Source organism: Anoplophora glabripennis, unplaced genomic scaffold, assembly GCF_000390285.2.
Source record: "Anoplophora glabripennis isolate ALB-LARVAE unplaced genomic scaffold, Agla_2.0 scaffold349, whole genome shotgun sequence".
Classification (NCBI taxonomy): domain Eukaryota; kingdom Metazoa; phylum Arthropoda; class Insecta; order Coleoptera; family Cerambycidae; genus Anoplophora; species Anoplophora glabripennis.
Window position 1 is genome coordinate 61,497 of NW_019416444.1, and position 24,234 is coordinate 85,730.

Below are 24,234 nucleotides of genomic sequence, written 5' to 3' on the forward strand. Positions count from 1 at the left end.
TTTTAATGATTTAACAAAATTAAATTTCTGAAATCTTCCCTTAACTTCTAGCCTCCCTAACTCTGTTAATTTTAATAGTACAAGAAAAAGCTAAGAGACCATTTTTATGTAGAATTGTCTGCTTTACAACTTTCATGAAAAACTTTTTTTTCTAGCTCTTACCCTTTTTGAGTTATCTTGAAAAAGCCCTTTGTTTTATCTTTTTCCACCCTTGGCCGGGGGTTGAACAAAAAATTACTCTCACTTATTGTTATAATATACCTTAAACTAACTCATATCAAAAATTCAGCCAAGTTGACAAAATTTCGATTTAAAGGCTTAGTTAATTGGACTATACACACCAGTAGAAAATTGAAATATTATTAGGAATTAAAATAGAGTATGGAGAAAATCTTTACTCTATTTGAATTCCTAATAATATTTCTACTTCTGTTTAACCTATTTTAATTAAATCATAATACAAACTATCGATCAATAGCAATGTTGTCATGACATTACCTGTCACTGTCACAACTTACCATATAACATTGTCCATGAGTAATTAGGCCTCTCACGACCTAATTAGTGATATTTAGTTAAAATACCTATACGCATTTTGAATCATATCAATGTCCGATATGTCAAAATATATTACAACTAAATCTGTAAATTCTTACGCAATTGGAAAAAAGGCAGAAATGCCTGAAGGAGGTCCAACAATTACAAGATATCTTATTTTCTTAATAAAAAACGTTCTTTTCTTTTTTAATAGTGTCTCGCTTATTGTTAGAGATGTACCCAACAAACCTATATGACTATGCTTGACAGAGAACGTTCTATCCAAATATGTAAAAATATACAGGGTGTTCCATTTAAATTAACAAAGTTAACACCCGCGGCCATTTTATTTGGACATCATTTGTTTTTCAAATGTCATTTTCTAAAAATTCATAAAAAATCGTGCAACTTTTGTATTTTACATTTTTTATAACTTTTAATGGGCGGAGGGGGGGTCAAAATATAGTGAATCACCCTGTACCTGTATAGAAGATATTATCACGGTTTGCTTCAAGTAGACTTCATCTATTTCAATTGGCGGACCTTACAGTTTATTTAAATTTTTTCGGGCGAGGAAAAAACTTAATCTTTTTATACTTATTATATGATTTTGAAGAATGAGAAGCATTGTACTTTGTTATTTTACACCTAATATGCTGTCTGTATAATAACATATATTAGATATAAGATTAGGGGTTATAAAGATAAAGAGGCTGAATTTTTGGAAAGGTCGGCTAAATGATTTATCATTCACTTTACTGTTGAATAAAATAGTTTTGGCAGACAAAAATTTGTTTAAAAAATCAACTTCCGATTGGCATGCTTGGGCAGGAGGTACTATTTGTTTATTTTTTTAAAGAAAACCTATGAAGTACTTCCTAGATTTTATTAGTACGTCAATTACTAGTTCCAATTCTACACCTCTTAAAATGCACAACAAAATATAACGTCACTACACCAGAGTACCAGAGCAAATCGGACAATAGACCGCGAAATCTTTTGTTGCTCAATAAAATACACATTATAACGACTAAGATTTGCTACGGCATAGGCGGGGAACGTCATACACCATTTCAATCACTAGACCCTTCGCATTCGCCAAATACGACAATAGTAACTTACATAACGATTTGATTTCAAAAATTCACATTGTTAAGTACAAAAACAGACACATACTAACCATTTTTATCAGGCATCTAGAACCGTATAAGTGCTAATTGAAAAGATTACCGGTCCAGCACGTTATTAGAGTTAATATTTCCCACTTAACACTAGCACTAACTCATCTTCGCCTTTTTACTTCTGTTGCAAAAAAAACACAACACACTACACCAACTACGATACTAACATCACTAAAAAATTGTCCCGTCAAATAGTCGATGCTTGATTCGTGGCTGGAGCTTACAAGACTAAAACCACTTGTGAAATACTATCCTTTGTATTATCATTTATTATCAAAAGACATTGGCGTGCTCGGGAGAGTAGGTACGGGATTTTTCGATGTTCTTCTCCGGACGGCGCGATGCTTACTGTTCTGTTTCTGAAGCAAAATTTATCTCAGACTGATAACTGGATAGCAGTGGATACTGAAAGTGGAGTTGTTATCGATAATGTTTCGTTTAGATGACAGATACAGTGCGATACAAGTACGTTTTTGTTTACTCTATGGAAAATAATTATACGAGTAAGTTACATCGTTTACTTGATTGTGTTTACATAGTCCAATTGGGCGGTTAAGGTTGTGTTGGTATTCTGCAAGGTCCAAGTTCAAGGCCGGTATGCATTGGATTTGCGAACAAATTAAAGCAATTTCAATTCAACATTTATCTAAGTGCTAACCAATAAATATAGGCTTTAAGAGTTCGAAGGTTAATTCTTAGAAAAAATTCCATTAGTGTGGCAAATTATAATTTTATATACAGGGTGAGTCGGGAGAATTGCACCAAACTCGCATTTTACAAGTAAAAATAATAAAAAAAAAACTCAAATGTTCTTATGCGCTTTTCATTTGTTTTCAAGCTATGACGTAGGTTTCAGTAAAAAATTAATTTATTAATCAGTGTTATTTGATTAAATTGAACCACCATTGACCTGTAAACACCTTCTGCTTTAAGTCTACGAAGAGCGTTTATAACTCTTCTGATTGCTACATGCCTTTTTTAATAAATACTGCAGGATTGATGATACGTCGAATTAATGCCTTCCGAATGTTCACTCTTACTTTGTACAGTTCATATTTGAACCAGACCCATAAACAGTAATCTAGTGGTTTGAGGTCTGGAGATCTTGGAGGCCAAGTAATAAGAGCAATGAGTCCAGTCTCTCGTTCGAATGTAAGTTGACTGGACGAGTGAAATGTGCAGGAGCTTCATCGTACGCTAATATATTCGCATTTTCATGTTTATAGGAACATCCTCTAGTAGTACTTGTTGCGTGAAGATTTTCGTCTGATCGTACCTGAGAGTATTACTCTTTTTTGTGGAATCCGTTGACGTTATTCTTCAACAGCAGCGTTAGCATTCTCATTACAAAAACCATAAACAAATACCATATTTGTATACTCTCACATTGAATAAGTTCTAGGGACTTTGATCGTTCAAACGTGTAATCAAATGTTAAACTATTGGAACATGACATATTCTGATTTCAAATTTTTAAAATTTGTAGTTACGCTATAACTTGAAAACTAATGAAAATCGCATAACATTTGAGTTTTTTCTTATTATTTTGACGTCCATTCTTGGAGTTTAGTTCGATTCTCTCGACTCACCCTGTATATATACAGGGTGTCTCACGGTGAGGGCCCATTCGAATTATTTCAGAAACTACTTCGATTTGAATTTTGAAAATTTGGGATACCGGGTTTTCGGACATGCCCTTCTCAACTAAAATAATGTCCACGTACCACTTCCGGTTATACCGGAAGTCGTCATCAACTTGCTTATTTTAAATGGGACACCCTATATATTATTGCAATTTTGGATTCTACGTGTTATTTTAGGTGGACTTTTATGAAGTTTCTCTATTCCTAAAATTAACCGTTTTCGAGATATTTAATTTTTTTCAAAAAAATGGAGAGAACAGTGACTAGCTTCAAACAATGTGTATTTTAAAAAATTTTGCTAACAATTCCACAGCTATCTTGCAAGAAATTACATCATTTTAGGCGATTACACAAAAAATAGTAGATTACTTAAAAATTAGAAGAGATAGGTATAGGGAACCCTGATACCGTTCGAAAGAGAATAAAATTGTGTATCAGAATATAGAAAAACATACAGGGTGTTTCATTTAAAATAACCGACTTATGAAGGTTTGAAGTTAACTATTTCTAGCACCCTGTAAGCCACTTTGAAAATATGGATGGGAAGCTTAGGGGTCTAGCTATTCCCCTATAAATATTGTTGCTTTATCTTTGTTACTATAAAATACACATGGTTTGAAGCTAGTCACTGTTTCCTCTCCATTTTTTTGAAAAAAATTAAATATCTCGAAAACGGTTAATTTTAGGAATAGGGAAACTTCATAAAATTCCACATAAAATAACACGTAGAATCCAAAATTGCAATAATATACCTATAGGATGTTGCATTTAAAATAAGCAAATCGATGTCGACTTCCGGTATAACCGGAAGTGGTACGTGGACGTCATTATTTTACTTGAGAAGAGCATGCCCGAAAACCCAGTATCCCAAATTTTCAAAATAATCGAAGTAGTCTCTGAAATAATTCTAATGGGCCGTTCATGAATAGAGTTCGGGACTCAGTCGGATGATCATAGCCGTCGCGTCGGCCTTTCGCTACAGCGCACCATACGAAAGCAGTAATAACGGCAGTTATTGGCTTCGCGTTTGCTTCGTGTACACATATTTTAATATTCTAATAATGTCGAACGCGCCAAGGGGTAAAAACGACCTTTCGCTGATAAAATAGGCAAATTTATTTATTTTTATTTATACCTACGTGTTTATTTTGTTTACGACGCACACGCCTATGACTACCCGACGAAAACTCCGAACTCTATTCATGAATACTACTCTAAATGGGTACAAAGTAATATAAAAAAAATCTGGAAAATTAAAGATAGTCAAAAACAAACACCAGAATGAAAAAATTCATTGTTATACAATTATTTAATGAAAATATATATCCTTGTCCAGTTATTTTTTTAAGGTATTATTATTATTATTATTAAACACGAACCACTAATTATTTAAAAGACATATTATTTAATCAGATCCATAAAAAACCCGAAACCAATTTAGTCTGATTTACATCAAAATTCTTACTAATAAATCCATATTTAAAACTCATGTATGAACAGAATTTAAATGAAGCAATCTATTCCTGGGCATAACATGGTGGGAAATACCTACATGTTTATATTTTTAACACTTAATAATTATTATCATTATCAAAACCAAAGTATGAAATTTAAAAACAAGTGATGATAATTTTATTTTGTCTCACTAGAATATGGTACGGAGGTCAACTAGAGTTACATTACCAAACACCTGATTAATGCAGATTATGGAAAGTTACAAAATATTCTTTATTAAGTAATTGTACTTAAAAATTTTTAATTAAAAATATAAACAATTTCACTGCAAATATTAATTTTCAGAACCGTAAATAGCGCTGATCAAAAGTTCACTAAGAAAATTTTCTATGCTTATTACACTAATATACTTTGCGACATACAATTATTACTTCTTATCCTAATTCTGGGTCAATAGATAATAACAAAGAAAAATCGCAATAATTTGCACTTTAATGAGGAACAAAATAAACAAGTATTAATTGGTGTTATCCGGTTGTCCGTAATTGTAGTAGCTGAACATATCGAAATCTATTATATATTCTTTTTGACTTATCAGTTTCAATAATACATACTTATCATCGGGGTACAATGGCCTTGTGAACTGAAGATAAAATAATCCATTGGCGGACGATTTTTTTTTAATTTTATGTTTCACTGTACGAACAAAATTTATATTTTTCGTAGAATAAAAGTTTTTGTACTTATGAGCGTACAAAATAGCATTGTAATATTTAAAAAAATATATTTGAGCAAGTTAGTAATGATAATTTCTTTATAGAAAATAATGTTACGAATATTAAAAAGTATACATACGAATTAAAAAAAACAAGTTAAAAAACTTTAATTCTCGTATACAGTGTGTCCAAGATAAGGATAGGATAACATTAGGATCTAGGAAACGTGTTTTTATACCTAACAATATGCCGTTTAGAAAGTTTTAAAATTCTGGGTAGTTCAGGAGATATCCGGAAAAACCCGAAATTTTGCAAAATCGTTTTATTTTTCTTCTGGCTTTATTTGAAAATGATTTTTAAAATAAATTGCATATTTACATTGCCACTTTTTTCACTCTATCCAACGGCGTCAACATTTTTGCAATCCGACCTTTTGTCTTCGAGGGGACATCATCAGGTTAATTTTTTTAAATACGTCGCTGCTATTTTTATGACAAAATCTAGTCATTTTTAATTTTCAATTAGATGATATTACTATTGTAATCACTTAAACAGGTATTTAGCTTGTTTTAGCTATCATTTAAAATTTTTCCGGAGTACGGATCTGAACGCTTTCAAAATATCTATTGCAGGAAGTCGTAACAGTATAAAGGCAATACAGCATAAAATATCCAATATTTTTTTTTAATCAATAATTTAAAAAAGTTGTACCTAATAAAAAAATACGAATTTATGAAATGTTTTATTATTTCTAATTAATATTGCTAATAGTAATAAAGAAAATTGTTGGATATTTTGTGCTGTATCGTCTTTTTATACTGTTATGACTTCCTCCAATAGATAGTTTTAAAGCTCTCAGAACCGTACTTAGGAAAAATTTGAACGATAGTTAAAACAAACTAAAAAATTTTTTAATCGATTAAAATAGTAATATCATCTAATTCAGAATTAAAAATGACTTTAGATTTTGTTCTAGAAATAACAGCGACGTATTTAAAAAATTTACATGATGATGGTCCCTCGAAGACGAAACGTCGGATTGCAAAAATATTGACGCCATTGAATAGAGCGAAAAAAATGGCAATGTAAATATGCAGTTTTTTTTTAAATTCGTGTTCAAAAGCCAGAAAAAAAATAAAACGATTTTGCAAAATTTCGGGTTTTTCCGTATATCTCCGGAACTATCTGGAATTTTAAAACTTTCTAAACGGCATATTGTTAGGTATAAAAAAACACAACTTTTTTCTAATTTGAGCCACCCCGTATCTTTTACCGTTTCCTATGTACTAATGCTATCCCATCCTTATCTTACACACACTGTAAATGTGGAAGAGAAAAAAATGAAGAAGACAGTCTTCGTATCATCACCCAATATAACAAATTAAGAAATTACGAAAACACTGCGAAAACAGTAAAAATTTCAATCATATTATTTTTACTGCATTGTCGTTCATAATAATACGATGACACATACTTTTCATAATACTTGTCATAATAAGTAATTTCAAAATATGACAAACCCTTAAGAGAGATAAACAAATTCCTCTAATAATAACACAACAAATAGTGACTACAGTTATTATTTTTGAGAATTTTGGCATTTCTGTTTTTTTCATAGAGATATGAAAAAAACGTAAACATAACTTTGGAAATATTACTTTTTAAGATATGCCGTAAGATTAACATGCTAAACAAATAAGTTAGCTAGTAATTAATAATTTTAATAGTAATAATCATATGTATGTATTTAAATTTGTCTGGTAATTTCGGAAAAAATATAGAAATTGAATTTTAAATTTATTCAAAAATATAGTAATATATTTATTTTCCATTTAAAAAAAATATAGAACTATCTTAACCGGAAACTTTTTTTCGTATTGACGTAAGCATTAATACGTGAAATATTCCAATTGTGTGATAATTTTTTCGTGAAGAAATGTGATTTTAAAAATAAATACCTATAATATGACATTATGCATGATGGTGTATTGCATGATCTAGTCTAGATTCTGTCTAGATATTTTGTTATTTGTCACTATACATGTTTCAATGTTATTAATTGGGATCTTATTGGGTGGATATAAGCCTACTTGAGACTTTCACTAAATGGGAATCGAAATTCAGGTTGGTGGGTCCAATATGGTGGGTGAGAGTGACCCTTATAGTCCTGGGCATCGAATTTCGACAACGAAATCTACACATTTCCACTACATCATTCACCTACATATCCACGTCTCGCGTTCCAATTTCTAACTTTCTTGATCTGTTAAATTTGTTAATTGACGACCATCTTGATTATTGGCAATTAATACTCGTATACGATTTAATCTTTAAAAATAACCATGGAATAACTAATATGTGAAAATAATAACAGGTCTGTTCCAACAAGAGTCAGGGATTGGTTCCGAACTGTCAGAAATGTGCATCCAACTAATATACTTGCGATATATTCACTGAAGACACATTTAGAACTTAGCTGGCCAAACATTTCAAATGGTTCGGAACCAATCCCTGAGTCTTGTTGGAACAGACCTAACATGTTTTACACTTGCACGCATATGACACGAAAGGAAACGCCTAAATTGGAAATTGACAAAACGAGAAATTAAACTAATTGTAAGTAGCGCTGGTAGGCTCTCTTTTTTTACACTACAAGCGAAGATAGAAATGAGCGCTTGTAACGATAGAACGGTCCAAGCGCTCCATGAACACAGTACAGAAAATTATTTATCAGGTAAGTATAGTTGTTACGATCTCAATTGGAACCGCATAAAAACATTTAACTCATAAATTCTACGGAATCCATAGACGTCCAGAAAAATTTAGCCCTCTCTCGTCTAGATATACTATATTCCGAGCTATATTACCATATAATTACCATACAATTGTCAAGGTTTTATGTTTAAAATCGCATTGTAATAAAGCATGTCGTAAAATATCTAAAGATTTATAATTATAATCAGGATAATCGTTTAATTTATCTCGAATCATGTTTAAAGTAGGAACTTTATTTTCTTTATACATATTTTAAATTGTGCGCCGCATTACATCTGGTAAAATCGTCAATTTTCTTTAATTTTGTATTTTCCGTTTTCTCTTTGTACCGTGATCATACCTTCTTTAATTACGGGATAAATGGTTGTTTTTGATATCTTAGTTAATTCACTTATCCGTTTACTAACTTTTTTACCACATTGTTCACTATTTTCAAATCATGCTCTGCACTGCACTGGCAAAGCGGCAAAGCTAAGTGAACCCGTGTACCATACAAAAAAATGATTTACGACCTAGTGGACCAATACAGGTTTGCTTTGATGACCAGCTCTCCGCCATCAATTCTGCATCAGGCGGACTAATTTACCAATACCGGACTTGCCGAATTGCTATTCGAGTATAAATTACGAGACACATCATCGTCAAAGCGTAGGAAGAAATTTCAGGAGAAGTGCATACGGTCCTGTGCTTTAAGATTTACAGGTTCCAATTGACATCGTAACAACTATAAACATTGTGGTGTAATTTTCTTTTCAGTCTTTTGCCTACTATTTTGAAATTCTAGTTTATTTGTATGATAATTTGCCACAACTGTGTGGATTTTCGTAACAGTTTCTTATCCGTTTGAAAGTCAATTTAGTAAGTAGGCCGCGAAATGCGGACTTCCAGCCTAATTCTCCCCGTCCGCGACCCAGTGACCCTTTCATAAGGCCCTAAATAATGACACGGTGCCCTAAAACGAATACATTCTGCGCTCTGCGATCCCAGCAGCTTAAAGCACCTCCCCCCTTCGCTCCTCCTTAAACAAATGAACAACGAGTTTCCACCGCGTGCGGAGTTAACCCTGAAAGTTAGCCTGAAAATCGATATACATCCGAGTAAACTGCGGCCGTTTCATGACTCGAGAATGTCGCTGGTAGATTCGCCCCGAATCCCGGATTTATTACAATAACAGGCACTCGTCACGTGGCACTTCTCGGTCTTGAACTCGTCACGTGTGGGCAAGCGGGCTTACCCTGATGCCGACTCGACGCCCACCGTCGCTTGTGCGTATTTTGTTACTTTCACGGCATGTTTTGAAGCCTGAAATTGAATTTGCTTTTACGCTGAAAACTTATGTCGTCAAGGATGATAGAGAGAGAACTAATTAGAACTAGAACTTAGCTAGGGATGTTTTATGTGTTCAATTGCGAATTATTTGCGTCAATGCCAATATGCAAACAAAATAGGTATATAGATTCGTAAGGGTACGGCCATAGTGGAGAGTCAATGCTTCAGATTCAGATAGAGGCTAGAGACGCGAGCAACAGCTATCGGATTTAAAACATGGGTTATCATCTGCACGATCAATCGATCACACTGGTATAGTTGTTACGATCATTTCGTTATCCTCCGCTTCAAAGAGTCTCCAGAGAGCCACGCTAAATTACTAGATAATTACATATAACATTTATTTTAATAACTATAACCCTTTACTGGTTACGATATGAACAAATAATAATATCAACTAAAAAATAATAATACGTATTATACCAACAACATACCCCGTCAAGCAATGCTCTGCACTGCACTGGCAAAGCGGCAAAGCTAAGTGAACCCGTGTACCATACAAAAAAATGATTTACGACCTAGTGGACCAATACAGGTTTGCTTTGATGACCAGCGCGCCGCCGGCAATTCTACATCAGGCGGACAAGTTTACCAATACTGGACTCGCCGAATTGCTATTCGAGTATAAATTACGAGACACATCATGGTCAAAGCATACGAAGATATTTCAGAAGTACATACGGTCATGTGCTTTAAGATTTACAGGTTCCAATTGACATCGTAACAACTATACGACGATGTGCTGACAGTAGTTGTTCGTGTCTCTAGCCTCTATCTGAATCTGAAGCAATAACTTCCCACCACGGCCGTACGCTAAGATAAAATCTTTCATTATGAAATTGAATTTTTGTTTATATTTTGCAACAAACAGTAAAATCAATACACAATATATATTTTATGCTTTATGCACACTTAACGTACATATAATTCACTACTTTTGTACACAGGATCAGCTCTACAACTTAAAAAATGGCCGAGTAATAAATTTTTTTAAAAATGCTAAATTTCCCGATTTTTCCGGGTTTTCTTCGTTTATAATTATCCGATTGGATCCGACCTCTCCTTTTATTCGTATTTCCATTATCTTCTCTTCTACAAATTGTCTCTTTATAGCATTCAGATTGCTTCATTAGTTTGAGTTTTATAAGCAAAGAACCAAAAAAAAAATCATTTTTTTTTTTTCAATAAAAATGTTTATAAAAAATTAAATAATGGTAAATTGGAGTAGGAAACATATAAGCATATATCTACAAACTGTCTTTTAAAGTTTTGTAGATATATATTTTAAATAAAAAATCAAAGGGTTTTTAGGAACGCCTTTAAATATCATAAAATTTTTGGGCTATATTATAAGGAGCTCCATCAAAATAGCGCTGGATTTTACACTAGGGACACTAGAGGCTAGTGCCCAGAGCTGCAAATTCCCAGGGGCGGCAAAATTCGGGGCTTGAAAAAAAAATTGTTTTTGCGCCATCAAAAATGCTTCAAAAAATATGCAGTTACAAATAAAGATAAATACAATAAGTTTATATATTTATCTAAAAAAATATATGATTATAAAATCATCTATAACTATATATACCCCGGATAATTAATTTAGTTCAAACTACGCGCTGCGAAATGCTCAAGATAGTCGAGTGTTAATGATATGAATAATGATATGAACTACTTCACTATTTATCCAAGAGGAACTTACCCCACAGTTTTAAGTTTAAACAGGATATGTATTGCTGTATTGTATCTATTGCATCTTCCAAATACATTTTGTAGTAGGTAATACACTAAAAAGTTTCCCATTTTTAAGGAATCATTGAGTCCTTAGGAATCATTTTGACAAAAATGGTACTCTTGTTTTTGTGTTAATTTTGATTTGATTTATATTTTGTCACTACGTCGCTGTTATAACTTGTCTTTAAAAATTCAGGTTTTTAATATATATTTTGACATCTTGGTAAACCAGAATTAGAAAAATTATTTAAAAAAAGTATTTCCGATATACTTTAGATCCAATTAAATAAATGAATGTCAAAAAATGTAGAGTCAAAACCAACATTAACGTTTGTTTTTAAATTGTATATGGTTATGGCTAAATAAATATGGGAACAAGTTTTTCATACATTTCAATGCCCAGTTGCTGCGTAGCGACCGAACCTGGTACATACATACTGCCTAGCTCTTTGGTCTTCAATTGAGATCGTAAAGACTATACACTCTTTGACATTATAGTCTGTTTGGAAATGAAAGAGAGTAATAAAACCCCGAGATAAGAACCGGCCATGGGCGTGGTAATATTTCGTTTCAGGTAATTGTCGGGTAACACTAATGCTAACAAAAATGACAGGGATTGGAAAATTTACTATCTACAGACTTTTAAAGGAAACAAAAAATGAACAAGATACTGTAAATCCCCCAAAATCATCTACAGGGAGGTCAAAATTCGTTATAGATGATTTCTTCAAAAATGTCATTCGCAGAAAAGTACACTCATTTTATTTTAAAAAAGAAATACCAAACAAAGTTTTAAGTGAACTTTCAGAGGACAACGATTTGCCAAAAATCAGTAGAAGCAAATTATGGGCCGTCTTACGAGAGTTGAATTTTTGCTGGGAAAAGCAGAACAGGAAGTCAGTTCTTATCGATATAGATGAAATTATTTGTTGGCGAAGATCCTACTTGAGATCAATTAGTAAATTCCGTGACGAAGGGAGGAATATTTATTATCTAGACGAAACTTGGGTCAACGAGGGATATACTGTAACAAAAGTATGGCAAGATAAAAATGTAAACAGTTTTCGACAAGCATTTTTGGATGGACTTTCAACAGGGTTCAAGGCACCTTCAGGTAAAGGGTGAAGATTAATAGTGACACATATAGGTAGTGCCAGTGGTTTTGTAGATGGCTGTTTACTTTTATTTGAATCTAAAAATACAGGTGTCTATCACGAAGACATAAACGCAGATGTTTTCGAAGAGTATTTTATCTTATTCCTCCGGGGTCTGTAATTGTCATGGATAATGCCAGTTACCATTCACGGCAGACCGAGCGGACGCCTACGACTGCTTGGAGGAAAGCCGATATAATTTAATGGTTATCCGGAAAAAACATTTCTTTTGAAACAAATATGGTGAAAAAGGAACTTTTGACACTTGTCAATCTTAAAGATCAGAAAATATATGTTATCGATGAAATGGCAACGAATCGCCAAATAACGGTACTACGGTTACCACCTTATAAACTGTGAACTTGACCCAATCGAATTAGTCTGGGCGCAGGTAAAAGGAGATGTAGCGCGAAATAATACGACGTTTAAATTAAGTGACATGAAAATTTTGTTAAAAAATTCCTTGGAACGAGTAACTGCAGATAACTGGCAAAGATGTATACATCATGTACAAAAAGAAGAAGAGAAAATGTGGGAACTCGATAATTTAATTGACGCTACTGTGGAACCTATCGTTATCAATCTAGGAGACGAAGATAATTCATCAGAATATTCAGAGGATGAATTTTAATATACTTACTTTTTTATTTTCTTTATTGTACATTTATACACTACATTTACTCACCATAATTTAAATTTTCAAAATACATATATTTTTGTGTGGAATAAAAGTCTTTTCATTAAATTTAAATAAATATTTTGATAATAATATTGAATAATTTTATTTGAATTACCTACTAAAAACCCTCTTAACCCGGTTATGATGCTTAAAGTAGCCTCATGTTTTGAAATGCTGTTTTTATATTGTTTACTTATAAGAGAAATGGAACGAGAAATTGAAGCGGCATAGACAAAGACGGATTGTCGGGGATTAAATTTTAGCTACCTGCTACAATTTAGTACAACCCGGTCACACAAAGTTTTTTTAAAAGTACACCTCATCTATACGGATAATGCATAATATAAAAATATTGAATATAAGCACCAGTACTACATTTATTTACGATTTGCATACATAATAAGCTTTTATTACTCTCTTTCATTTCTAAACAGACTATAGTCTGTTTGTTTTAATAACTCCAAAAAACATCTTGAGAAAAGATCAAAAACTTTAATATTTCGAAAATTTTTAGAGATCTGAATGATAAAATACAGATTTTTTAAATTATGTCCTACACACGTTATTATACCTTTGTCATTTTTGCGTCTTAAAGGGAGTTAATTTTTTTTATCGGTCTATGGTGAAAGTACCTAATTAAGGAGAAATAAATCGTATTAGCGGAAGTTTATCTAATGATATACAGGGTGTTCCTAAATAAGTGTCGTAACGGAAAATTGTAAATTCCTCTTGAAAAAAGAAACATTATTTTCCTATTCCATTTTTCTCTCCGGGCTTTCGTTTTCGAGATACACGGTGTCAAAACTTTATTTTTTTTTTAGTTTTTCGCCAATATCTTAGGAATCGTTTGAACTACAGGACTGAGCTTTTGTACACACATTACCACTATTAATAGCTACTTTTTCGCACCCTTCTCGAATTCATTGGACGTGCCAGTGGTGGAGATTTTAAGGTATCGTAAGGGTTTTTCCCCCCCTAAATTTTACGCCACTGGAAAAATTGACTTTTGACAGCAAATTCTAAAGCGCCAATGAATTTTACACAATAAGAGTTCTCTTGGTTCATTGCTCTAAAGTCAACCGTTTTCAAGAAAAATGACTTTTTATGAACAAAAGCAAACATTTTTGCTAACGTTCCATGTCAATACTATCGAAAAGTTGACCGATAGAGGTGAAGCCGCAGCGGCAGAAAGAAACATGATTAGAAGATGTAATGCGTGCATTCAAGCCAACGGACGTAATTTTGAACAGTTTCTGTAAATTTTACTCGCCAAATTGATAAAAAAAAGTTAAAATCCTATCTGTTGTTAAATTTCGTTAAAATTGTTAATTATTACTACCTATTTTTTGAATTACAAAAGATTTTCGAAACGTTAGCAAAATGTTTGCTTTTGTTCATAAAAAGTCATTTTTCTTGAAAACGGTTGACTTTAGAGCAATGAACCAAGAGAACTCTTATTGTGTAAAATTCATTGGCGCTTTAGAATTTGCTGTCAAAAGTCAATTTTTCCAGTGGCGTAAAATTTAGGGGGGGAAAAACCCTTACGATACCTTAAAATCTCCACCACTGGCACGTCCAATGAATTCGAGAAGGGTGCGAAAAAGTAGCTATTAATAGTGGTAATGTGTGTACAAAAGCTCAGTCCTGTAGTTCAAACGATTCCTAAGATATTGGCGAAAAACTAAAACAAAATTAAAGTTTTGACACCGTGTATCTCGAAAACGAAAACCCGGAGAGAAAAATGAAAGAGGAAAAAAATGTTTCTTTTTTCAAGAGGAATTTACAGTTTTCCGTTGCGACACTTATTTAGGAACACCCTGTATGTATAATCGTATGGAAACGGAAATTAAATCAAGACATTATTGGTGTAAATGAATCTTGTAATAATTATGATATTCAAAATCTTTACTAAAGTTTCATTATAGAACCAGTAATTAGAAAAAGGTAATGTATAATGATTTTATTAATAAAATAATACAAAACTATGTATATCCTAAAATAAAATATATCTTATAAACTAAAACTTTCGAGTTAAAAATCAAAACAAACCGGCTAAAATTAGGCACTCGCGTTACTTTCTTCACTCTCGGAACTGCTATCATCGTCTCCCGAGGACGTGGACGAAGAAGAATCATCGTCTTCCGAAGAAGACGACATCTTGTCATCCTTTTTTCCTCCCTCTTCAGCTTGTTTCTTTGCCATCAGCCTTTTAAACTCTCTAACGGTAATTTTTTTCGGCATAATATCCCTCAGAAACTCATATTTGTCGTCGGAATGTACGATTTGGGCTAAATTTTTGTAATCTAACTTTTTACCATTACCAGTCGTGTTATAGCTTTCAGTAGCCAAGTGTTTGATAAAGAGTTCGGCGGCCCTACACATAAGAAAAATGGATTCTTTATTGACCATTTCAACGTCTGATGAACTCTTCATGATTGTGCTTATCCTAGTTGCTGGTAAATGAGTTTTTGGGACTGGAACCATTTTTTTATATAGTTTCACTAACACTGGGTTTAGATCTTCACACTCTATAGGGTAGAAACAAAAAAAATTACATCACTTCGTCACTGTTTGGTATTTTTTTATTATTTACATTGCACATTTTAAAATGCCGAAGATAAATTGTCGATAATCAAAACTTAAAATTAAAAAAATTGCTTACGGAGAACAAAAAAAATCAAATTAAGTATTAACGAATATATACGACAAATATTGCCAAAAAATACATTCGTTAATAACGTATTTTTTATTTAAACATCCATAGTATTAAATTTCATTTATAAATATGACGAACATACCTGTCATTCAATTTTAATGTGTTTACTATAAGAAAGGTATTTAATCAAAAAATATTTACACGTACATAGGTACCTATAGTACCTATCTAATAAAATAAGATAGGGTGTTCTCTATATAAATCTCTTATCTATGATAGGGTGTGTGTATTAATCAATATGTGGTTGTGGTTATTTATAATTTCGATATTTTAATTAGGAATTTTAATTAAAAAGAAATGTTTTTACAATTACAAAATTATACTTTCGTGATTAACAACTTTTGTATGTAGGTACGTAGGTATACAAACATAACGTTATTATGTATAATTACCTACACAACAATTAAAAATGTTAACCCGTCATTAGTTTCAATAATTATTGACACAAGAGGAAATGTTCTAGAAGCTCGTTAAGAACTCGAGAAATTTCTAATTGGATGTACATGGAACAGGTACCTATATTAGGTTGCATACATTTATTTTTTTGCGTTTAAAATGCATTAGGGAAAAACTTTAACATAACCTACAAGCAGCAATAAAAAAGCGGTCTACTTACCGAGAAAAAATAACAGAAATCGATGCTAAAAAACCATAACCATTGAGGAGAAACGTCACAAAAAAACGATCGATTTTCCTGAGCTCTGAAAAATTGGAATTAAAGGGACAGTGTTTAAAACAACACAAGATTTAAATATTTTTCACGCGAATTGACCTTGGCCTTGCGTCACTGTGTGTAATATGTGTAATTTTGCAAATGACTTCCGGGTAAACGAATTTTCTTTCTGATAGTAAACGATAACGAAACTAGAAAAACAAAGATGCTCGTTACAGAACGGACTGGAAAATGATTTTGATATACGCATGCTCAAGTGTACGTACATGTATTTCTGCAGTACTCAAACTGTGCGCAGAACTGAACTGAAGAAAGGATATTTTTATATAAATATTTCCTTGAAAGTAATGAGAGTTTTAAATATCATTATTGAATTCATTAATATAAGCTCTATAAATCCAGTTGATACTATAATTTTCAATTATAATTGTTGACGTTTACAATAAAATACTACAGCTATCATATTGATTGAGATCTGTGTGGGACCCTTGAATTTCAACTACGAACAATTTTATATTCCATATTCAGTGGTAGGCGATTGTAGAGCACAAGTTACCTTAGCTTTAGCGACCTTTAGGTATAGCGGTTATTTCCTCAGTATTAAGCGATCAACTTATTGGCTGAATTTAAAAGTTCTAGGCGGTTTTTTAAATTAAGCCAATTAGATGCTCAAATTTATTGTGATCCGAAGATCATGAGCGGAAGAACTTAGCTAATGCGAGTAGATAGCATTCAGTTTATTGCATGCATTAGAAAGAGACGCCTAATGTTTCATTCGAACGCGCCCAGAATCATTTGTTTTTGAACTTTTACTTGTCATTTGTCAGTGGATGTTTAAATTAGGTTATATTACTGTAATTGTAATTGAAATTTCAATACAGCGCTTTATGTTTTCTGGCAAAAGTTGTAAAAATGATGTCTGATGAGTCTGAAAACGATGGAGTGTACGTCGATAATCAAGAAAATGATCTCTACTATAAGAAATACAAACTGCTACTAGAAGAATGCTCGCAACTTCAAAGATCTAATGAAATATTAGTGTTTAGGTAATGTCTAGGTAATTACATGAATACTTTCTTAAATTCAGTTATCTTAGGATACAAGAAGTCAATAAAATAACTAAGCGTAGACTAAAAGATGTAAGATTTTTCAAACAAAGGTTACTAAATAATTTCGATGAAGACTGGACTGTCATTCCTAATTTAGATATGGCACTAGAAGAAGAGGATGATAAAAGATCTGTAGCACATTTGATGCTGAAAGACAAAATAAAGGAAGAAAAACTTGACGAAGGTATGCCAGTTATTGTACATTTAGATTTCAGAATAATTTAAGTTTTATTAGAAGAGAAACAAGAGAAATCAAAGGCAAAGAAACCATCCAAGAGGAAGACAGTGAAATCTGAAAGGGATCCAAACGCTCCAAAGAGACCTTCGAATCCATTCTTTCAGTTCTGTCAAGAGCAGAGGCAAATATTAATGGAACAAATTAGCGCCGAGCTGAAGCCCGGAGAAATGGAACCTACGAAACAAGAGTTAACTAGGCAGCTGGCTATAAAGTGGAAAACGTTATCCATTCCTGACAAAAAGGTGAATGAATGCATTATAAATGTCATCTTTAAGAAAATAGTAATGGCATGCTGAAATACGGTGTCCCTTATATTCTTCAAAGAAACTGGGGAGTGAATTCCTCTTAGAAAAATGGCGGGGGTGTTAATGTTGTTACTTTGAAGGGCCTTATTCTTAATCTTTAGCTGAATTAAACACAATTAAGAAAGTTCCCCTTCAAAGTAACATTTTAACACCCTGTATCTCATAAAGGCAAAAACGTTATACCTGTATGAACTAACCCCACAATTTTTCTAAGAGAAACCCGCCCCAGTTTTTTTTAAGCATGAATGAGATACTCCATATACAGCTCGCCTTTTGTTTCCTATTTTATAAAAGGAAAATTGTTTTAGGTGTATGTGGACAGGTACGAGAGATCTAAAGAAAAATATGCAGCCGAAATGGAAGAGTATAATATGAAAAAATAAGTCTACATTATTCTAGACTATAGTATGTAGTTTAAGTCAATAACTTGCAATAAACTAATATATGAATTTTGTTTCATTTACTCGACAGTTTTAAAAATAAATTGTTTTAATAAATTCGGATGAAAAATTAATATTCCAACATTTTTATTTACATTATTTGGGATACTCTCCTAGGTCAAAAAATAATATAAAACAAATAAAAGTAGAAAAACAAAACTACTTTATTATATTATTATTTATATTATAGATACTTTTAACATAAAAATACCTACAAAAAATGCTAACACCTTAGCGTGAATTATGTCGCACCATTATTACAAAAAATTTACCAAATGAATAAACACAAAATTTTTAATAAACTCTGAATTTAATATAAATATCTTTTTTGTATACATTATGCTCTAAAATTATCTTTCTCTCGTCTTATGGACTGCATGGTGGAAATTGGGTCACTACAACTGGCATGGCTTTGTACTGCACCCATCATCACCCTCATGAACGGGTTAAATTTCTTTTCTTCACCAATAGTTGAAGGTACCTTAAAAGTTTTAATTAAAAAAAGTCCTTTTAAAACTAGTTTATTACAGTGTAAACCCTTTTTAACGAATTTTAAGGGACCAGGGATTTTTTTCATTATAGAGTTTTTGTTATATGGAGGGAAGAAGGAAAAATAACCAAATTTCACCAATTACAATAATTTTCAATTTTATTATGTACTTTCAATAGGTAATTAAATTATTCCAAACACATATTCTGTTAACTTTGCCTGACGTTTTTTGCTATGCCAATATTTGTTTTGTATTTTATCAACATCACTTTCCTTTTCTCCTTTTTCTATCTCACGTATCAAACTTTTTCGTTAACACATAATGCTTTTCTTTTACTGGCCATCTTGACAGTTTCAAAGTAGGTTTACGACTGATAATACACAATAGGTGCCTAGTGCATTTAGTAACTGAGTGCAAAATTTCCTAGAAACAATGTAACCCAAGAGTAATGGCACACGTGTTCCGAGACAATTGGCAATAACAAAAGCAAGGCAGTTGTTTACAACCTCAGGGTCTTAGAAATTTACGCACCTCAAAGATTTAGTCGGAACCTTTTGTAAGCTGATTATAAAAACAATTACACTATTAAATACTTCTGTAAATATCTGCTGGCGTCTAAATATGAACATATTTCTTCGTAATAGAGAATGGCTGTTGCTCTATAAAGAGTAGTAATATATGGGTTTTAACGTAAACCAACCAAATTGACCTAATTTCTATGTTATAGGAAGTTTTTCGTTATAACGAACGATGTTATAAAGAGTACACTGTATTAATAATAATTAAAACTATATTATATTAACTACGAAAACCTGGATTCATTAGAGAATTTCATAGACGTAGAAATGTCGGGAAAAGGAATTTCTCAAATGTTCCTGAAATTTTTTTAAATTCCAGTTGTAATCAGTGGGTATCAATAAATTATTCTGTTAACAAATCTATTTCCATTTTTATTATATTCAGGCTGCCCTAAATTATGTAAACCAAACTTTATAGCTGAGAGAACTCAAATCAACAAAATTTTTCCCATTAACATCTATTGGTAAATGCTTAGATAAATATATCTACTTGATACATATTTATCTTATATATATTTTAATATTCTGAAAATAATGGGGAAAATTTCAAGGCACGCCCCAGCCATGGTAATTACAGTAATTCCAATAACAGAACTTTATTGGCTTATCCTTTTCTTGGAATTTATCTCAACAAATATTGTATGAACTGTAAATGTTTCTTATTTAGGAAATACCAAGATGCAAACTTTATGGTAGCCACTGCATAATTTTTTAAATAATCATGCTTTATTAAATATTAACTTGAAGATAGACAACAAATTAGGAAAATGGTAGTGATTGAAAAGTGGACACTAATACAGAACTCATATTTTTGCCTGGAAAATTTTTCAAATCTTCCTAAAAACCTGGAAATAATATGAAATTTTTGTGATCAAAATTTGTCAGTTGCTTTTAATTTCGTGATTATTAGTTTATTCATTTACATCTTTATTGTCGGGTTTTTTCATCTTCTGATAAATGCATCTTCCAGTTAAATCTATATTTGTCTCATAAAATACACGTGCATAAGAAAGTAACAGACTTAGATTTAACTGACAGACAAATTTACCCGACAGTGAAGAAACTGGCCCTAGGTAGTCTCTGATATTTGTGGGATGTTAAAATTGGCACCATATTAAATCCAATTCCGTGACTCTTGAATGAGTACATTTTTATACTCCTGCTGATATATATGTTTATTTAATGCGTTGAATGTTCACTAAGGCAGTCCCAGACTTGTCTCATATCATTTTATGTGAATGTGTTGGCTTATAGATTTAACAATTCAGAAGAAAGTATCTGAAGAGAACGATACAAAAATTATTCAGCCAATTTTGAAAAAAAAACAGCAAAAATTGGAAAGAAAACCTTCATTCTGAAGCAAAAATTGTGAAAAATAGAAAGATTGAAGAAACCCGAAATATAAACACTTGAAAAAATACTTTTTTGAACATACTCCAACGATAAAAATGTGTGTATTGGGTTCAATATTCAAGAAATCGTGATTTCGATACAGTTGACAAAGAACTCCCTAGTGAACAGAAAAAGTTCGAAGATGAGGAATTGAAAGTATTACTCAACCAAGATTCATGTCAAATGCAAGACGAACTTATTGAATCGTTAAATATTGATCGTACAACAGTTTTCAAATGTTAAAATGCACTCAGTATGATTCAAAAGCAAGGAAATTGGTTGCCATTTGAATTGAAGCCGAACGATGTCGAACAGCGATTTTTCACCTGTAAACAATTGCTTCAACTGCAAAAAAAAACTTGAATTTACAAAAAAAATCCCTCAAAATTAATTCACAGTCCTAGTAAACACTATTAGTCTTAAAGTAAAGTCCCTGAATTATTAATGTCACATCAGATTGCCTCTCCTTGTGGCACACTGTGTTAAATTTACCACGGGCAACAAAAAGCCCTCTAAACTGTCTACAATTAAACGGACACTCTTTTTCAAATGGTATTTACAACACCTTTTTATTTATGACTAAACAACACAAAAATTATGTGTCACATTCATATACGAGTTATTTTGTAAAAGAAACAAAAGGAAAAACAAAAATAATGTTTGGAATTTAAATTATTTGGACAGGAAATCTTGTTAAAAATGAGGAATGGGTACAGAAAAACCGTGCAACACGGAATAGGATTTAAAAAGTTTCATTATCTTCTTTCAATTGGATTATTTAAGAAAGGATGGTGATAGTTCTGAATTATGTAGTTCTACTAATCTAAATGCACATGGATTATTGTGGAATCAGCTGATCATGATCGTATGATCATGGAGGTCTATGCGCATAAACCGATTTTTCAAATCCATATGATTGATGACTTGGCTCGTTACAAAATCGTTTGACTAACATTTAAACTCTAGGAAAATCGTTGAATTAAATTAAGAACGACAACAAAGACAATTTTATTAAAACAATAAAATCTGCAGATTTATCGTATTTATCGGAAAATCTGAGATTATGCCAAAAATCTGTAGATCTACGGATAAATCCAAAGGGTTAATAACACTGTGGGTGTCTGCGATTTGGAGGTTATACTGTATCTACCTTCTTTTAATACTTACAGTTGGTAACCCCTGTTTTCTTCTCTCATCTGCCCACGTTATCTTCTTGAGTATCTCTTGGTTTTCTTTTTCTACATATCTGGCAAATTTCAAATTTTGCAAGGTATATTCGTGTCCGCAAAACACCCGTGTATTATCTGGAAGATTCCCCAGTTTTTCTACCAAAGCAGAGTACATTTGTTCTGCTGTACCTTCGAAAAACCTCCCACATCCACCAATAAATAAAGTATCACCTAAAATGAATTTTTAATTATTTTCGGAACATTTTAAAGAGCACTTTTTTTTTCAATACCTGTAAACACCGCTGGTGGTTGCCCGGGAGCAGTTAGGTAATAACAAATATGGCCCGTTGTGTGGCAGGGAGTGTACAAACATTCCACATTGATATCACCAATAGAGAATTTATCACCATTCTTCACTTCATTCGTTAGAGCACCAATTCTTTTGTCACCTCCGAATACTTGAAGAGCGTTGGGAGATTTCTTGACTAGTTCCTCATTACCTCCAGCATGGTCCCTAAATAAAACATTTAAATTGTACACATAAGGAAACATTAATTACAGTATGTACCAGTGATGATGCGTTGTCAAGACTTTCGTTAAATTAACCCCTTCAGATTTCACAGCTTGTAGCACCGTATCAGGTTCCACTGGGTCGACGATAGCTGCTTGTTTTGTATTTTCATCGCTTATCTAAGAAAATATAAATTATTGACCTTATAAACCCCCATTAACTGAGCAAGTATTATCCAAGGTCAATGTAACATGTTCTTGTTGGAATAAATTCTTTAATCATAAAAATGTAAACAATTATGTAACAGAATTTTTCAACTATTTAAAGTTATGTATAAGTCAAAATTCATATAAATAAAAAGTACATTTCAGTATAGTAGTGCTACATCATATTTTTACTTACGAGATACATATAATTGTCCGATAACGCGGGCAAAATTGTTACTTTCATTTTGTTTAACTGTATAATTTCCTGAGCGCTGTGAGTTCCTCTTAGTCCGTTGTGTCTCAACGCTGAAACTACAACCAAAACAAAAACTGATTAGTTTAAATATGTTTGTAAATAGAACTAAATTAAAAGCCAGCCTTTACTATTTAAAAAAAAAACGTAATTCATTTACCTCTAAAATAAGCTGCCGTTAGACCTTGAAAGACTGTATTAGGCAAGTAATTGCTAAGAAAACTCAACATTATATTAAAAAAAAAATGCAAAATCATTCCGTCATTCTGACTTGCTGTTTTTTGCTAAACAAACTGATAACAAGTACAACAAGCTCACCTTGATTAAAAATGTGTTTTTCTTATCAAAATTTGTAATTTCGCAAATGACAGCAAAATAATAGATATATGGAATTATATCTATTATATAAGAAAATACTTAGATACCCTATCCCGATTTATTTAGTTATTGCACAACTTATTAATACATTTATGAAAATCATAACACAGACGTTCATTTGTGACGTTTATTTTATGACTAACATTTTTTTTTTGATCTACTGTTTATTGTGATATGTGACAGGTTGTTGAACAGTCAACACATGGTCGTCCGTGTAGATGCAAGGGGCGCTGGATCATAGATAAAAGTAAAATCCAGTAATAATAAAAAATTATATTTATTTCTCTATGTGCTAGATTTTCTGACTTTCGCACTTTGTACCCTCTGCACAAAGATGCCATTAAATCAGAATATGCTATTCTTTGATAGGCATTACTTTTTATGGACTGACTGTATTTATGTTTGCCCACTTGATATTTTTTTGCGGACGTCCATGAGTTAACCTAGCGAATTACAAAATAATGTTTATTGATACCTATTTTAAATACTTATTCTTAAGTAATTGCCGTAGAATATGTTAGATATATGTCAAAATTCTGGAAGAGATATAAATGATAAAAACGATAAATAGGTATTTG

The 24,234-nt window shown here is 32.1% G+C and overlaps 4 protein-coding genes across 5 annotated transcripts in view; 1 reads left to right on the forward strand and 3 right to left on the reverse strand.

Moving 5' to 3' along the window:
* Positions 1-1,836, reverse strand: part of LOC108910360 (monocarboxylate transporter 12) — a 30,385-nt gene extending 28,549 nt beyond the window's left edge. Inside the window, exon 1 of the mRNA XM_018714935.2 lies at positions 1,718-1,836. The gene's annotated coding sequence lies outside the window, so the exon portion shown is untranslated. The remainder of the gene's footprint in view (positions 1-1,717) is intronic.
* A 13,360-nt stretch (positions 1,837-15,196) lies between these two features.
* On the reverse strand, positions 15,197-16,803 carry LOC108910356 (chromatin accessibility complex protein 1). Its single transcript, XM_018714929.1, has 2 exons — positions 16,530-16,803; positions 15,197-15,725 (listed from the first exon to the last, which is right to left on the reverse strand). Exon 2 carries the CDS (start codon positions 15,679-15,681, stop codon positions 15,256-15,258), a length of 426 nt encoding a protein of 141 aa, XP_018570445.1. The 5' UTR covers positions 15,682-15,725; positions 16,530-16,803; the 3' UTR covers positions 15,197-15,255.
* A 608-nt stretch (positions 16,804-17,411) lies between these two features.
* On the forward strand, positions 17,412-18,687 carry LOC108910355 (HMG1/2-like protein). The gene is made up of 4 exons (XM_018714928.1): positions 17,412-17,632; positions 17,683-17,879; positions 17,931-18,175; positions 18,547-18,687. The coding sequence occupies exons 1-4, from the start codon at positions 17,499-17,501 to the stop codon at positions 18,619-18,621; spliced, it is 651 nt and encodes a 216-aa protein (XP_018570444.1). The 5' UTR covers positions 17,412-17,498; the 3' UTR covers positions 18,622-18,687.
* Positions 18,688-18,958: 271 nt separating this feature from the next.
* On the reverse strand, positions 18,959-23,819 carry LOC108910359 (hydroxyacylglutathione hydrolase, mitochondrial). 2 transcript variants are annotated; one of them, XM_018714932.1, is made up of 6 exons: positions 23,439-23,819; positions 23,222-23,337; positions 22,877-22,998; positions 22,599-22,822; positions 22,307-22,539; positions 18,959-19,159 (listed from the first exon to the last, which is right to left on the reverse strand). In XM_018714932.1, exons 1-6 carry the CDS (start codon positions 23,533-23,535, stop codon positions 19,016-19,018), a joined length of 936 nt encoding a protein of 311 aa, XP_018570448.1. In that variant the 5' UTR covers positions 23,536-23,819; the 3' UTR covers positions 18,959-19,015. The 2 variants fall into 2 exon arrangements, with proteins under 2 accessions (XP_018570448.1, XP_018570449.1); XM_018714933.1 differs by having other exon boundaries at positions 23,597-23,818.
* Positions 23,820-24,234: the final 415 nt, after the last annotated feature.

Coding starts and splice junctions, on each gene's coding strand:
- LOC108910356 (XM_018714929.1), bottom strand. CDS start 15,681: ATGGTTCCAGTCCCAAAAACTCATTTACCAGCAACTAGGATAAGCACA.
- LOC108910355 (XM_018714928.1), top strand. CDS start 17,499: ATGATGTCTGATGAGTCTGAAAACGATGGAGTGTACGTCGATAATCAA. Junction 17,633..17,682: donor AATGAAATATTAGTGTTTAG/GTAATGTCTAGG, acceptor CAGTTATCTTAG/GATACAAGAAGTCAATAAAA. Junction 18,176..18,546: donor TATCCATTCCTGACAAAAAG/GTGAATGAATGC, acceptor AAATTGTTTTAG/GTGTATGTGGACAGGTACGA.
- LOC108910359 (XM_018714932.1), bottom strand. CDS start 23,535: ATGATTTTGCATTTTTTTTTTAATATAATGTTGAGTTTTCTTAGCAAT. Junction 23,338..23,438: donor AACGGCAGCTTATTTTAGAG/GTAAATGAATTA, acceptor TTTTGGTTGTAG/TTTCAGCGTTGAGACACAAC. Junction 22,999..23,221: donor CGGACAATTATATGTATCTC/GTAAGTAAAAAT, acceptor ATATTTTCTTAG/ATAAGCGATGAAAATACAAA.